Raw genomic sequence first — 16,259 nt, forward strand, 5'->3', positions numbered from 1 at the left:
CTGAAGGGTAAAGCCTGGTAGAACATACACAAATGTTAAGACATTTAAATGTCACAAACCACAAAGAAGTTTTGATTTGATCACTTGATGCTTGAACTATCAATAATGTCTTGTTTCTGCATTGAATGAGGAAGTAACAACAAAAAAGGAGAAACACATCAAAAGATGAAGCTGGAACTTACATTAAGAGATAGATAAATAGATATTAAATTAGTTTGGATATTTCTGCCAACTTTTGAGCATCCGTTGCAACCAGAGACAAGACAATAAAATTTTCCACAATCTTTCCTTACAGGTTTCAAGGAATAAAAGCACATGAAAAAAGACATTTGCTAAATAAAATCTGTTCAAAGGAGGCAAAACCCCTTTCATTGAGAACCATAAATACAGTTGTTTGCATCCCGTGCGTCATTTTCATGGTAAAATACTGTTGTTTTTTTATTGCTGTTTGTTTTCTTTGTTTGTTTTCTCGCTTGCTGAGTGAATCCACCATGTAACCGCACCGCACCTTCGTCAAGACTTTCATTATATTTGAATTCTCTAAATACACAGAACTTTAAAAAAGTTATGAAATTGTTCAGTCATCAGCAGATATATAAAAAAAAAAAAACAATTTGAATCAGAATATTTAAAAGTTTCTTGCTATTTTAACACATCCTTACACTGCTATTCCAAGATATACTGGACTGGAAGTGGAAAATATTATGAACTCAGTCATTTCTTTTGGATTCTACGACTCAAATCATAAAGAACAGGAAGCAAATGAACTAACTCCAAATGTATTTATTATGGGAAGGTTTCAGAAGACGGGTCCAAACTCTGGCACTGACTTTAATTTGAATGAGTTACGTAAATATCGGACGATTTTCGGCTTTTGAGTAAAAGGGAGAAAGTAAGTAATCATATATCACTGTTGGATAACGAAGCCAATTAAGTGGAATGTTACAAATCACCTTTTTAATGTTACTTCACTAAAAAAGATACCCTCATTTCTGGTTGTAATAAAACAATCATGATGAATTAACATTAAATAAATAAACAGAATAGTAGCTTGACATCTTCTTCACCAATAATATTAGATCTGAAATGAATTTTGGTTTCCTGCTTCTCAAAGGGAAGCCTCTCGCAATCGTTCTTTGACTAATGTTACTTTGCACAAGCACTGAGCTACTGACACGAGTGTTGATTTATTTTCATCATTTCTAGTTTGGATAGAATTCTTTGTAAAAAATCACGCCGTGTTGCAACTTGTGTTATACAACAAAAGTTCGGTCTTGCTCACAACCAAAACTGAACTACGATAACCATGATACCTTTTTTTTTGTTGTTTTTTTTTCCACTTGAACAACCCATTTTCAAGTCTTGAGCCAATCTTTATCCTCTGAACACAATTTGATACCCTGAGATTAACACGATGTTTTTAACCTGAGTCAACAGGTTAATCGGACCGTGTGCAGTTAATCGCTTCTACATTCCTAAGTGCAACTTTTGTTCCCCGTCCCTAAATCCACGCCGTAACTAGCAAACTAAAGCACAGATAGTTTAAAACCCAGATCATCGGTGAAGCCTATCTGGTTTCACTCACAGTCATGTATGCAGAAAAGGCCTCCATGAGGTCCTGAAGCAGCTGGCACGTATACATATACCATATACATATATATATATATGTATATATATATATATATGTAAGCAGTATACATTACATTAACACCATGGTGCAAAAGAGAAGGGGACAGAAACATGTGCACAGTCACTTCCTCCGTTGTCTAAGATGTTGTCCTAAGGTGACCGCATACAAACGAACACGTGTGTGCACGTGCATGCAAACACACGCGCGCGCGCACACATACATACACACAAAACTGACCAGATGCGTGATTAATTCACTGATTTGGGGTCATGTTATTTTGTGTGTAGTTGCTATTACCTACGGGGTGTATTTTTGGTAAACAACTAATCTTGATGTAATTGTTTGGAAGCAAATTGATGAATAATTCTTACAAACACATCTGGAATAGAAAACAGGGAAATATAGTTGTTTTTTTTTTTTTACAGTAGATGGCTGCGGAATATTATCAATGTAATTTTTGATGAACTACTTTATTCATATAAAAAGAGGGAATCATTCAAAAATAATAATCTTGTTTTTTTTTTCCAATACTAGGATAAAATTCCTTCACATCACAATTTTACAAGTTTGTTTTTTTTTTATTTCATAGGCTTTGATTCAGTTGATATCTAATAAGTAGATGAAGAGGACCATTGTTTGTCTTGTACAGTGTTTCCTATGTGATTCTTTTATTTCTGTCCTGAGCTTCCACTGAGGAAAACTGATACAAGATTTATTTTTTTCAATTAGAAAATGGCAGCATTTAAAAGATACTCGCTCGATTAACTTATTCAGGAAGTTGAGAATCTGAATTTACTTGAAAAAAACATTTATGCTGAGATTGGTTATTAGTTTTGTCTTTATATTACTCCCATTGAAATAAGACATACAAAGTACGAACAGGATAACTACGTTTGCTCAAAAAGGCAACTGATTATATTTTAATAGTAAAATTAATGTGTATCAGTTCACAGAAATGATATTGATGTTTTTTTTTAAAAGGCCAGATATACCGCAAATTTGAATTGGCCAGCAGAAGTGCTCACATATTTGAAGGCAGGTAGAGTCCATACGGTTACTAGATGATGGCGGCCAAATAAAGCCCTCTTGGATAACAAGTAGCGTCACTCCGAACCCTGCGGTGACCTGGATGCACGTAGTAAAGCTCCACCAATGAAAGGGCTAACAGTCGCCCAAAACAATAGTCAGCAATTTCTCTGCTTTTAAAGAAACACAGCAGTGATTTCGCACCCCAGACAGAAACTACATGAAATACATCAAGCATTTTTTAAACTTCTCCACTTAAGGCCCCGTGTGTGACTCATGGAGAAAAGCAACATTCTCTGTCATTTGTGTGCCTTGGAAGACGTTATTGTACTCCTTCTTCTAGAGGTCAGATGTCAGGAAGAAGTAACATCTGAGGTTTTCCTAATGACGCTGGCACGCATCTCGTGAGTTTGGCTCGACGTTGCAGACGCGACAGGTATCCAACCATCGGTCGGGTAGCTGATGAGCGGGTCGGGGTCTCGTGTGCTGGTCACCTTGAAGTTGGGTCTTCCTGCGCTGAAGAAGGTGGCCATGCCGGGAAGAGAACACTGGATAGGCCGAAAAACTGTTTTTTTACGGTAGTCCTGCTTCAAGGGTACGGCGACTCTCTGCCGGGCACAACATGGGAGACGTAAAGGAAGAAGTTGAAATGTGACACGACTCTTCTAAAGGCAAAAATATACAAGAGACGGTTCGCTTTCTAAAGACGTGCGGTTTGTTGTGGTGACGTTGTAACGCAGACCGAAAAACTGTCATGGAATTGGGATTCACGTTTACAGTTACCATTTTTAATTCAATTTACGTCCGGGCATTTAGTTCAATACTTCAGGTTAGATTCTTGCAATGATATTCCTCAGAACACCAGACGAAAAAAAGAGTGCGCATGTATTCCATGTGGGTACAATGTACAACAACCACCAACTGCAAGTAGTTAATGTTTGACATCAACAGTTCCTGACAAAGCCCTCCCTTCTTCCACTTTCTTGCAACATTACAGGAAGGGGGAAGGCACACACACACACACACACACACACACACACACACACACACACACACACACACACACACACCTTCCTCCAATGAAGTTAAAACAGGTAATAGGCTGTTCATCGACACATGGGATCAGTTAATAATTCATTTATCACTGTGTACATGTGCATACATGTGTGTATGTGTGTGTGCATGTTTGCACATGTACTGTATTTAATGGACCCTCACCTCAGGGTTGTCTTGATTGTCACTGTCTGTGTCACTCCCTGCGGTAATACAGAAACATTTTGTAGCTTTCAAGAAATTATACGTTTGCAAATAACCAGACAGGTTATAATCACCGACGTGAGAACAGAAAATAACATTGACGCGCCTCATGTTCAACAGTGCAATTCATAACGTTTATACTAATTAGCAAACAGAAGGGGTAAAATGGCCAGAGATTTAAGCATGACAAGTCTGATTCTCTAAAGAAATTGCAAACAACAATGAAAAAAACAAGAGCAATGAAGTTGTGTTTATATCTAAAGTCAGATCTTTACATGATGAGAGGCAACGAGGGAGAAATGAGAGTGTGATTACGGCATAGAGAGCCAGCTCTGCCTGAATGACAGGTTGAGAAATACAAAAAAAAAAAAAAAAATAGGTGACAGTTGACGCTTGTACAGCAAGAGACAAATATTTCAATAATTCAAATGGCAACAAAGGCAAGGCTGGGATATTTCAAAGGTGAAAGCATGATGTTCCACAGAGTCGCCCTAAAATATTAGCTCAGGATAGCAAGCTGGGTTCATAAAAATAGGATAACTTATCAAGTCAACAATGCAGAAACTACATGGCTTCCGTGTTGTAATGTCTTTTAACACTGTTTAACAATGTCCGGAAACCATTTTACTTCAGTCCGGATACTTTTTATTGAATGTTTTGTTTTGTCTGTAACCATGAAATCACAGTGTTATACTCGATGATGTGAAAACCCACAATATAAATGCATTATATAAGCCTCAATGCTAATTGCATGACCACCATCTATCAAGCAGAATTAAATTAAGGATAAACATCGTCTAGAGTTTTGCTTCGCCTTATGAACACGTTTCAATAAGCGTAAGAGAAGTTGAAACTGCGGTGTTGGTTAAAGTGTGTCGTGTCTCACCGAAGCATGAAGACACAGGAGAGATTTGGAGTGGGTATGGATCGGAAGAGCTGACCGTCTGCTCTTCATTCTCCGTGGTCACTTCCACCGTTTGACAGACGAACGGCAGCTGCTCATTGGTAATCACTTGATCTTCCGTTGAACTGTGAATGGCTTGACATGAACAGAAAGAGACGCTGTGACACGCCGACGATTCCCCGGGAACTTCGATACTGTGTAGAAAATAACTACTTCTTTGCTGTGCGGATGGATAAAATAACATAGAATAAAGCGGAGCAACCGAGTGAAAAACGTATCTATAGGCTGAAAATGCACAGTATTTACTTTACACTTGTGTTATGTCAGTAGCGTTTGACAGGGCGGCGATTACTGTTGGAAATGTCAATGGTTGGATTTGCGGTTTTAAAAAAAAAAAAAGAACAAATCTACCTTTGGAGATTCTAGAAAAATGTGATTGCTTTCATGCGAGTAAATACCAAGCTAGATTAGACCGTTATTGCTGCGACGCCGCCAGTGTGGCAGGATTTCTGTCGCAAGAACCCTGGAAAAGTCTTACAGACATTATAAAGTCTTGAAACTGATCGAAGTGCAAAAATGAAATGAGGGCCAACCGGCCGTGCTTTCACATTTACAGAAGTCAACAAAACCAGGACAAGATGTTCTTGACAAGATGATAAAAGCAACAGAAGAGTACCTGATGCTTTGTCAGTTGTGGGGAGTGTTTCAACATCCCACATTTCTTGTTTGGAGTAGTCGATGGGTGCAGCATTAGGCTCCAGAAAAAAAGAAGCGACCTGGTATAAAGAGAAATGAGAGAGACGGACGGTAAAAGACTGATATTGCACTTGAGTGAAAGTTCCATTTCTGACCTTTCAAGGGCATTCAAGGGTTTATTATATCCTTCATTTTTGAAAACTGAGTTTTTATTATTGGTGTATTTGTACAAAACTTGCTTACAATCAAAAGCAAGCAATGGAAAGTAATTACTAGGGTTTTTTTTTTTTGTATATATGATTCCAACAAAGTTAATCTTGACAGGGCAACACAGTTTACTTGGTTTGATCTTATCTGTACCGGATTCACTTGTTCTCCCCGTGTTGCTTTTCTCCGAGTTCAACGTTACGAGCAGCGTGTTTGCTGGACACTCAACCGGCCGAGTGTGTTGACGGCTGAGTGAATGGTTGTTCGCTCTGTCTACAACAAGGCTGTACCTTTGCCTCTTGCATAATGACAACACCGACTGGCTCCGGCCTCGCTGCAACCCTGACTGCGGTAGCTTAGACGATGAATCGATCAATTAATACGTAAATGATCCAATTCATCGGTTAGTTAACAAACGGACCAAAAAAATACCCAATGAATTAATTGCTATTTAATGCCTTAGTTAACTATTAGCTCGGTAATTAACAGACTGAAAATCAAGCCTACGTACGACAAAAAAGCATTTCGTCGGAGGTGCTCAAAGCAGGTCTAAACATTTAACTCAGCGCACGTCTCTGGACTTTATGTTCACGGTTTGATTCAGTTAATTTCATCGATTAAAATATACCATCTGTTGGTTGTATACGTTCACAACGAGCGGCGTTCGGTCAAACTTTGGCCGTGACACAAGGTGGACAAATTTAATGTCAGAATGTCTCGTGTCAAAGACATGTAGGTATTTCTTCGCAAACTTTTGTGCTGAGAAAATCTTGTGCTAAATCAACATTTTCCAATCAGACAGACAGAGAGAATATAACCTGGACTCTCTCGATCTGTGGTTTCCTATCGGATTTGCACCAAATGATTGCTGGGTCTGGATCAGAACGGGACCCACTTTAAATATCTATAAATGTCGATTTCAGTGGCTTTTTCTTGGCGTGTTATGGGTCTCAGTCCCAACTTTAATGTTCTCTTGAGGATTGGCCACAATCTATTGGACCTGCAAAGAACCCTGTAGGTTAAGTCGTAATGAACACACGGTGCGCGAGCAAACTACGTGCCTCGTTGTAATTTTGTAAACGACAATGTCGCTTTCAAAAGGTACAATTGCGCAGAAAAAATAACAACAGCGCAGTGGTTTTGTCCAGTTGCACACAACCAGAAAACAATGGTTACTCAGCCAAAGCAGGTAATGATTTGCCACTAAGCTCCTTAAAATGCACGCTACGTAGCGACGTCACCCCAAAACATGACACGTAACTACGCGCAAGATAGCAGAAATAGGAAAAGATTACAAAACTGTATGTAAACACGTGATGGGTGCGTGTTCGCAATTTTAAATGAAGTTGCATCACAGAGGAAAATTCCCTTTTTCTTGTCCCGTCACACAGTTTCTCCCTTATTCCCGCTTGAGATTATATATTAAATGAACATAAATGCCCGTGTTGATAGTGTATGTGAATATGGTTAAGCTTCACCGCTCCATCGCTAACTTGCAGATTGTTTTAGATAGCTCTCATACCAACCCATGTTAGTAGAGCCGTTCAAATTACACATGAATGAATGTATCAGATAAACGTGCACGTTCACATGCGTACTGCAAATATCAACTGTAAACATGAAGTTTAATGGTGTTTTGATTATTTTGTTTTGCAAATTGTACATTTGGCCTTCTATTGCCAAACCAGCTGTTTTTTATATCTTAACCAATGTTGTTGTACGTGCTGAATGTTTATGTCTTTACCTCTTTATTTCCCTTTGGCCTCCCTTCTTTGTCTGCTTTCTTCTTGGCTGCATGGATGCGATGAAAAAAAAATGCATTTTAGATTCTCATTAAAAGTAAATAGCTATGCGGCAAGTGCTGGAAAATGAGATATTAAGACACGAATAAATGCAGAAATAAGACAGGCTGCAGCACCACCCACCCTTCTTCATATTTCTCTCTGTGGAGGAGAGCATTTTGTAGACTCTGAAGGCATTGGTTCCCTTTTTGTTGCTTTTGTCCTTAACCTCTTCGATGTCTGGCAAGCTGTTCATGGCACATCGGAAATTGGCCTTCCACGTCTTAGGATCCGGCCGGTCGATGCCTGGCTGATACTTACCTAGACGGTCACACAAATTTATCATGGATGATACCTAGTCTCTTTATGTAGTACAGTACAGCAGAAAAAAAACTATTTATTATACCACTTTCATGCAGTTATGGATAGTATTCAAACAGGATAAATGTTGACAACATGCCAAACATTGAGTTTGATGCGGAAATATGCCGTATCATTAGACTGAGTGTCAATTTTTGGCTTTACGACAAATAAACGGACATGCTTTTCAGTGACCTTTTTTTTTTTCCTCATTTGTTTTGAAGAATGCGGCATCATTTTGCAATTTTGTGCTTGTGCATTTATCTGTTTTTTTCCTCTGCAAATCCATTTGACTTTTTTTCCGAACCATGATTATGTCCAATCAATGACAGTGTTATTTGTGGAATGTATTACCTAAATAAGTCTGAGGAATAGAAAGCAGTAACACTAAAAATCCCAAAGAAACAAGAAGGCAAAAATAGTCAAATCAGAACCAAAAAAACACTTCATTCAAAAATGTGTTTATAAATGGATTCTGAATGCAAAATGTGGATGACGGACTCAAAAACAAATTTCAATTCAAATTAAATTCAACAAGTATGCACAGTATAAGCGACTATAAGGAGTCTTAGAGAACCCAAGTTACCAGTGTGTATGGCCCATCTCATGAAGAGCGGAGCATCTTTCTCCAGGTCCCAGCCGTGGCGTGCAGCATGCATCCATGGGATCTGGAAGATTTTCTTTTCCTGCAAAGCCATCAAAGATCTATCAATGTGGTGTGTGTGTTGTTGTTTTTGCTTTGTGTGTTCGTTTTTTTTTTTTTACAAATTAAGTCCACAAACACGACACGATCATTTCTATCCAAGTAGCTGATGTGAGTATTTGTCCGAGTGTCCACTCACTTTGTTAACCCATTTTAGTCCTGGTATCTGACTTGAGTTGATCTGCTCCTCCAGCCAAGGTCGCATCCTCATTCTCTCAACTGGCATTGTAACCCCTAGGTGAGGAAAAAGGGTCAAAGAAATGACACGTATTGGCAACGTCTACATCCAAAGATTACGGGACAGCTGAGCTTTAAGTCTTTTAATATACCCTGCAAAAAGAATAAGGATTTCATTAAGCGGCGTTCATAGTTAAAATGTAAACTCTACGCGGCCCCTATATATTTCATGACTTCGGGAAAGAGACGGGTCATGAATTTTTTAATATGTAACTTACTGAATCAGCACACACGGTGCAAAAAGATACATATAGATTCTGCACAAGGTGAGACTGTGAATCTAAACAAACCAAACAGTGAAACCAGATATGAAGTCCATTTTTGTTGTTAGTGCCACCAGGCCGAAACTTTCTGCTGAATTGAGTTCAAATTAGTTTTAAGCTGCATGAAATAGGAGTGAAAAGAAGTATTGTATTTGAGTATGACAGGGACATAACACCAAAACCACACATTCAAACAGCAAAAAATATGCATCTGTTGCATTATATTTAACACACACCGGCGAAAAAGTGAAATATTTGGGAAGAAAGTCTTCCTTTCTGAAACTCAATGTTGACGTATGTGAATAAGGAAGCTGGATAAAACTGCCATAACTATTTACTACTGAATTTTCCTCGTGTGTGTGTGTCCATACATGTCCTCACCCCCAGGACATAACAAAATACACACAAAACACAAAAAATAAGAGAGTGTGGACCAATTTAAACGTTATTATCGTTTTAAGTTTCCTTTGACCGTTCGCTATGACTTTAACACACCACCGCGGTCTGGATGTGGCGGAGCCGACTCCCCAAAACAAACAAGCTAAAAGTGAAAATAAACAGCATTCCTAGTCAGTAAAGCAAGGGGGAGAAACTACAGTATTGCTTTCGCTTACGGAGAGACAAGGATCCGTCATGTCGTCCTGCAGGAAGTCTGCAAAGTGAGCGCAACTCAAGAATGAATATGCGGAAATAGTGTTACCTTATGGTTTGGAACAAACTGTAGCTTCGTAGCTCCGTTGTCAGTAACACGGCGGTAAATAAAAAGTTATTTTTGATAAGAAAGGGAAAGAATTTACAAAAAAAAAAAAGTGTTGCCGCCTTTTATTTCTGTTTGTTTGACCAGAGCGAAAGCAAAACAAGTGTGATCGAGGAAGTGGGTCCGGAGCTGGAAATCCCCTCCTGCTCTCGCGTGTTCGGACGGCAGGTCTCGAACAACAGCGAGAGGTCTCACTCTGATAGCTTTTTCGTCCGGCTAAAGCTTTACCGTGTTTCCCCACACGGAATTAAAATAAAAAAAAGAATAAAAAAATTATAGAAAATCAGAACTCTCTCGTTTGAATGTTTGCGCTTCAAGATAGCGGGGTCGTTTAATAAAAAAAATGCAGAGACGACGTGGTGTTCTTGTTGTAATGTACGATAAAATAAGCTAAATTTAGCTAAGCTAAGCTAAGCTACGATAGGCTAGGCTAAGCTACGATAGGCTACGCTAAGCTAAGATAAGATAAATAAACTTCAGTGATCTTACAGGAAATTAATTTGTCGCAGTGGTGTGTCAAAAAAGTTAAAAAAAATATGAATATAAATATAAATACAGTGACAGAAGACATCCAGGAATGAATCGACAGCAACAACAAGAATGATAAGAATGGACGATGTAACAATAATAGAAATAGAGTGACAATACCAATGACAAGAATAGAATAAATCTAAATTTAAAAAAAGTCAAAGTTAAAATATTCCATCCTCTTTTCCTCTTTCTGCTGTCATCCTTTTACTGGCACGTGTAGCCGTTTATTAAGAGGGACAAAAGTGTTTTATATCATTTTATTTTTATGTTACAAGATCGTCATAATCTTCAAATTTAAAGTCGCATTTTAAAAATGAATACGCTAAAATAAAATATATTTTAATTTAAAACTTTTCTAAAGCATCAGACGTACCAAAGGCACACATTCTGCCATTTTTTATCTATTTATTTTATTCTTGTCATTGCTATTGTCGCTTTAGTTCTATTTTTGTTTATTTTTGGTTGTGTATTCTTCACCCTTACTGTTCCTTTATATTGTCCATTTTTATCCCTGATATTGTTGTTTTCTATTTATTCCTGCATATCTTGCTATCTTCCGTCTTTATTTACATTTATATTCATATTTATTTTTTAAATTATAACTGTTACACTGCTGTGAAAAAAAGAATTTCCCCAAAGGGGATCAAGTTTATCTTATCTTATATTATCTTATCTTATCTTATCTTATAAACAGTTTTTTTTTTTTGTCTCAGCAATGTAACAGATTATAAGTGACAAATAAATAATATGAATATAAATATAGAGACAATTAAAAAAAATTCAAATGACATTTAAAAAATAAATAGACAGCAGAGAAACAACAATGGCAACAACATTAAGGAAGAAAGAGTGAAAGTAGAAACTAAACTATATATATGTATATGTATGTATATATATGCACGCGCAAACATGTGCATTTGTATATAGATATATATGCATGTCTATATATATATATATAGACATGCATATATATCTATATACATATGCACATGTTTGCGCATGTGTGTATGTTTAGGCATTGAGTATAAATAAGGCATAAATTAAGTAATAAGGGTCTTTCTCACGTTCACTTAATATCATACCCAATATGATCTCACCAAGTTACAAATCCCTGTGAGCTGTCAATCAACATCTTGCAGATGAATTCTAAGAAGATCAGCGACAAAAGTTAGAAACGAATCCGAATGATTCATCTTGAAAAGAGACGATCTTTGAGGTCGATTTCATTTTCACTTCCTCGCTAAAATGTTCAAACTAACATCCGTTTCTGCAGGGCAGCTGTTGGAAACGAAACGTGCCTAAGCGAGCGTGTGTGTGTGTGCGTGTGTGTGTGTCACTGAAATGTTTCATTTTTCTTTTTAATTTGATTTTCTTTTTTTAATGCATGTGGCGCAGAGGTTGTTGCCTCCTACCCTGGTTTGGTTTCCACAGGTGGCCTCTCTGGGTGGAGTTTGCATGGACAGAATTGTTGCAGCATCAAAGTTGTGAACACTTAAGGAATAAAATGAAAAAAAAAAAAAAAATTAAAGAAAAAAGAAAAAAAAGAGAAAAAAAACATATATAATATATGATATAAAATATTTACAATATATAATATTAATATAAAATATATATAATATATACATATCATATATTATATATATATATATTATTCTTTTTTTCTTTTAAAATTTTAATTATATATATATGTATATGTGTGTGTATATACATATAGACTGCTCAAAAAAATAAAGGGAACCTGAAAATAACACATCCTAGATCTGAATGAATGAAATATTTTTATTAAATTCTTGTGCCGACAACAAAATCACACAAAAATGTTCAATAGAAGAGAATATTGAAAGCACGGACCATATATTTTTCTCATGTGAAAAAGTGCAAAACGTTTGGGCGAAAACTCAAAAATGGATTAAGATTAATTTCCATCATCACCAATTTCTTTGTCAGCTCTGCGCCTGCAATCCCTCACAAACTGAGCTGTCTTTCTGTTTCTCAGCATGTCACCAATATAATGTCTGTAGAACGATTTATATTACATTGCTCCAAAAAAAAAGGGAACACTTAAACAACACAATGGAACTCCAAGTCAGTCACCCTTGTGCGAAATCAAACTGTCCACTTTTTGTTGTCAGCACATTCTACTATGTAGTCTATGTATTCTACTTCATTCATTCAGATCTAGGATGTGTTGTCTTAGTTTTTCCCTTTTTTCATTTTTAGCAGTGTATATACACCATGGCCTTCTTTAATGTATCTGTGGCAGAATATTTCTTGCTGATCAGACAATAAACTGCAGAAGACAATCACAAGGTGAGGCAGACAGTACTGTGCCTCACCTGAGGTGGATCTGTGAGCTGACAGGTGCTTGTTTCTGCCATCCGTCTGTAAGTAATACAGGATTGAATAAAGATTAAAAAGAATAATAATAAATAAAGAAGACAAAGATAAAATAGCTTCTTAAAAGGAAACTCAGCTAGGTATTTGGAGAAAAAAACCTTAAGAGTATTGTTTTTCTTGTTATCCTCTCCATGAGTAACCAAAATTAATTAAAGCACCAGAATTTAAAGTTTAACAACTAAACGTTTAACTGAGGGTCCAAGATGAAACTGTTGTACATCACTCTATACTTTTATTTGATTAGACGCAATATGACATTTGCTCTATCCAGTTGATATAAAACAGGGATGTCAAACGTACGGCCTGCGGGCTGGTAGCGGCCCACCAGGGGGTCCAATCCAGCCCATGGTATAAATCAACAATTAAAAAAACTCATGAACTACTTTTTAAAATACAAATGAAGTTCCTATATTGTCTGCTGGGATGCATTGTTTTAGTAAGTGTTAGCAACACGGCATGACGCGATTTGACTCACAACTGGCAGCAATGCAGCTTCCGGGTCTGGAAATAGCATTTTTACTTATTGTTAAAAATTTACCTGCTTTTCCGTTGGACCCGACACCTTCATCAGCAAGATATCGTTGTCAAAAAAGGGGACATGCAGTGTAGGGTTTAATACAACAACATAAATGTAGAACTGAGAAGACAGAAGTGAGGTTGTTGAAAATGCACTTACTTTTCTTAATGAATCTCAGGTTTTTCGTCATGTATTTTTAAAGTAGCAGTTGATTACATATAAAGATTTGGATCATTTACCTGTTCTCTTTTACACTAAAAAAAAGGAAAAATGTGGACTTAGTGTTACTTCTAGGTAGAAGAAGCCTATCCTGGGCCAGATGTGACACAAAATATCCCCCAACTGGTCTGGCTGATCACATTAGTGTGTGCTTGTCAAGTCGTCTGGAAACTCCTCCGACTCCACGCAATTTTTCAGCTTTTACCCCTTTTCCCTGTGCTTTTCCTTTATCTCCATATTCCTTCCCACAAGTCATCCTACAAAATCCTAGCTACTTTGCAGTCACTGATCGCCTCCATCTTGTCTACACAAGACGTAACGTAACTGTGTGCTCCTAAATCTGCTGATACGTTGTCCTATGCTCCCGTCTCTTCTGAAAGAAAGTATTCTCCGTTTCTCTTCATTGAGGCGCATCAGGTTTTGTCCTTGCAGAAGCCAATGTTCTTTTGTGAGGGACACTTTGTGAACACCTTTGCAAGCTAATAAAAGTCTCGATGTTGCAGGCCTCCACTCGCGTGTGGAAATCAGTTCTTTTCTAAAGTGGAGGACAAATCCAAATGTTATAGTATAGCTTGTTTTGTCCTTCCCACGTGTACAAGATGTAGTAATAACAGAGTCGGGAAACATTGGCCGAAACAGCTCAGCGACACCATTGTTTGACGGAGCAGCAGCTGCTGTCGTGTCGGAGGAGAGAGCGCTTGTTATGTCGGTGCACGTAAAAGATACGCCAGTCAAGTGCCGCTTGCCTTTCTCCTCCTTATGACCATCTGATGGCGTGTGCGATTTAACCACGTCGATGCCCATTGTGCAGAGTTGAAAAGTTGTTTTGTTTGCACGTGCTACGAAACGCCTCACCCAGTTTTCCGCCGACGAGCTTTAACCAGCCTCAGAGCCGTCCTTCATCAATCCACTTTTGTTGAAAAGTACACTTTTATATTTTCCCGACACGACGCTACTCTCCGTTCTTTCGTCTGGTGATGTAACTTTGTGTAGCGTCAGAACAGAAGGCGTAAACAAGCTGGAAAAGGATTCAGCACCTCAATCGTGACACTATTGAAACCGAAATTAATCAATAATATAGTGAAATGTTCATTGAAGGGAAAAGCAGAAAGGGAAAGAAGTTAATTTAGCCTCAGCGAAATAATTTACGAATGACAATGTTTTGATTGAATGCCTCTAGAGATTGAATTTAATGCTTTTAATGCTATTTAAGGCCTTCATTTTTGCAAAATCTATTGAATGACTTAATGTGTTTTAATGACCCACGGAAACCCTGTCTAATTAACAAAACAAGCTATCTCAACTTGGACCAGCAATGGGCAAATGTTTTGACCGCAATAGGTTTTAAAATTTGGGAGGTCGGACCAGGAACAGATGGATGGATGGAGTGTTTGTATGAGATAATATAAATGACATAGAAAGAATAAAATTACCTGTGTAAGCCAAGATATGAAAGGATTTGGCCTTTTAGCAAATCATGCATATGCAAGGCTCATTGTACAGATTGATTTCCAAATGCATTGATTTCATAACACAGTAGAAAAAGTTCTTTGGTTTCAGAGGGAACAGTGTTGTTGATCTTTTTTTTTTGTTTGGAGTTACATTACATTACATGACAATCCAGTCATTTAGAAGACGCTTTTATCCAAAGCGACTTACAAGAAGTGCAATTCAGTCACCGAAGATCTGAATTACAAGTAGTCGGAAGTCAGAAATGACCACTTAATCAAATAGCCATCTCAGAACCATGTGCATACATTCATTCATTTCATTTTTTTTTTTTCTTTTTGGAGGGGGGGTTGGGGGCTAAGTGCGATTAGCAAGATAGTGCTTAGTGAAGAGGTGTGTTTTCAGCTCACGGCAAAAGATGTGCAGCGCCCCCGCTGTTCTGACCTTTTTCGGGAGTTCGTTCCACCACCGAGGAGCCGAGACCGAGAAGAGCCGAGACCGGTTGGATCGGCGGCCGGGGGCTCGGAGTGACGGGGTGGACGGTCGCCAGAGGAGGCGGATCGTAGGGGACGGGTAGGGACGTGCGGCTCGACCATATCCTGAAGATACGACGCCCATTCACCCCCGGTAGACGAGCACCAGGGTCTTGGACTTGATGCGGGCGGCTACCGGGAGCCGGTGAAGGGACATAAGAAGGGGAGTGTGTGGGAGAATTTGGGACGGTTGAACACCAGGCGGCTGCCGCTTTCTGAAGAAGCTCCAGACGCCTGATGGTCACCGGCAAGGAGGGAGTTGCAGTCGTCCAGATGAGAGAAGACCAGACCCTGGATGAGCGTCTGCGCTGTATGCTCAGTGAGGACTCTGCGGATCTTCCTGATGTTGTAGAGGAGGAATCTGCAGGAACGTGCAACTGCCGCCACGTTCGCTGAGAATGACAGTTGGTTGTCTAGGACCACACCCAGGCTTCTCGCAGTCGTGGTTGGCCTGACCACGGTGTTGTCAATGGTGATGACCACGTCTCTATGCGGGCAACCTTTCCCCAGGGTCCCCCAGTTAGTTCTGTTGTGGCATTTCTCAGAGGTGTTGGTCCTTTAACTTGTATCTGTGATGGGCTGAATGTCTGCTAACATATGTAGGTCGAGCCAAACGACGTCAGCATCTTCTGCGTCCTCCTCAGGAGATGTGGAAACCTGGCTGATCGCTAATTTGAATGCGGCATGAAACTCGCCTTGGTTGTCACCGATCTGGGCTTTTCCCGGCGGTTCCACCTCGTCAGCTGGCTCGGCGCACCTGTGCACACAGCCGCCACCCACGGCGGGCGATCG

General features: G+C 38.8%; 2 protein-coding genes across 3 annotated transcripts; both read right to left on the reverse strand.

Moving 5' to 3' along the window:
- Nucleotides 1-200: 200 nt before the first annotated feature.
- Nucleotides 201-9,957, reverse strand: irf2b (interferon regulatory factor 2b). Of its 2 annotated transcripts, none has more exons than XM_086158586.1 (9): nucleotides 9,765-9,957; nucleotides 8,704-8,798; nucleotides 8,448-8,547; nucleotides 7,646-7,822; nucleotides 7,465-7,511; nucleotides 5,494-5,593; nucleotides 4,800-4,952; nucleotides 3,875-3,912; nucleotides 201-3,264 (listed from the first exon to the last, which is right to left on the reverse strand). In XM_086158586.1, the coding sequence occupies exons 2-9, from the start codon at nucleotides 8,788-8,790 to the stop codon at nucleotides 3,010-3,012; spliced, it is 957 nt and encodes a 318-aa protein (XP_086014712.1). In that variant the 5' UTR covers nucleotides 8,791-8,798; nucleotides 9,765-9,957; the 3' UTR covers nucleotides 201-3,009. The 2 variants fall into 2 exon arrangements, with proteins under 2 accessions (XP_086014712.1, XP_086014713.1); XM_086158587.1 differs by lacking the exon at nucleotides 9,765-9,957 and adding an exon at nucleotides 9,679-9,728.
- A 1,803-nt stretch (nucleotides 9,958-11,760) lies between these two features.
- LOC147227498 (uncharacterized) lies at nucleotides 11,761-15,562 on the reverse strand. The gene is made up of 3 exons (XM_086158824.1): nucleotides 15,379-15,562; nucleotides 12,689-12,734; nucleotides 11,761-11,843 (listed from the first exon to the last, which is right to left on the reverse strand). The coding sequence occupies exons 1-3, from the start codon at nucleotides 15,550-15,552 to the stop codon at nucleotides 11,761-11,763; spliced, it is 303 nt and encodes a 100-aa protein (XP_086014950.1). The 5' UTR covers nucleotides 15,553-15,562.
- Nucleotides 15,563-16,259: the final 697 nt, after the last annotated feature.

This window comes from Fistularia commersonii, chromosome 13 (genome assembly GCF_037954325.1).
Source record: "Fistularia commersonii isolate RoL2024-O1a breed Wild chromosome 13, RoL_Fcom_v1.0, whole genome shotgun sequence".
Classification (NCBI taxonomy): Eukaryota; Metazoa; Chordata; class Actinopteri; order Syngnathiformes; family Fistulariidae; genus Fistularia; species Fistularia commersonii.

Bases quoted from the DNA above. Each gene is read 5' to 3' on its own strand.
- irf2b (XM_086158586.1), bottom strand. From the start codon at position 8,790: ATGCCAGTTGAGAGAATGAGGATGCGACCTTGGCTGGAGGAGCAGATC. The intron at 4,953-5,493 runs GTACTCTTCTGT...GTTCATGTCAAG, and splicing joins CACAACTGACAAAGCATCAG to CCATTCACAGTTCAACGGAA. The intron at 3,913-4,799 runs GTGAGACACGAC...GTATTACCGCAG, and splicing joins TCCTGTGTCTTCATGCTTCG to GGAGTGACACAGACAGTGAC.
- LOC147227498 (XM_086158824.1), bottom strand. From the start codon at position 15,552: ATGGGCGTCGTATCTTCAGGATATGGTCGAGCCGCACGTCCCTACCCG. The intron at 12,735-15,378 runs GTCAGAACAGCG...TATTACTTACAG, and splicing joins GGAACGAACTCCCGAAAAAG to ACGGATGGCAGAAACAAGCA. The intron at 11,844-12,688 runs GTGAGGCACAGT...TTATTCCTTAAG, and splicing joins AGCTCACAGATCCACCTCAG to TGTTCACAACTTTGATGCTG.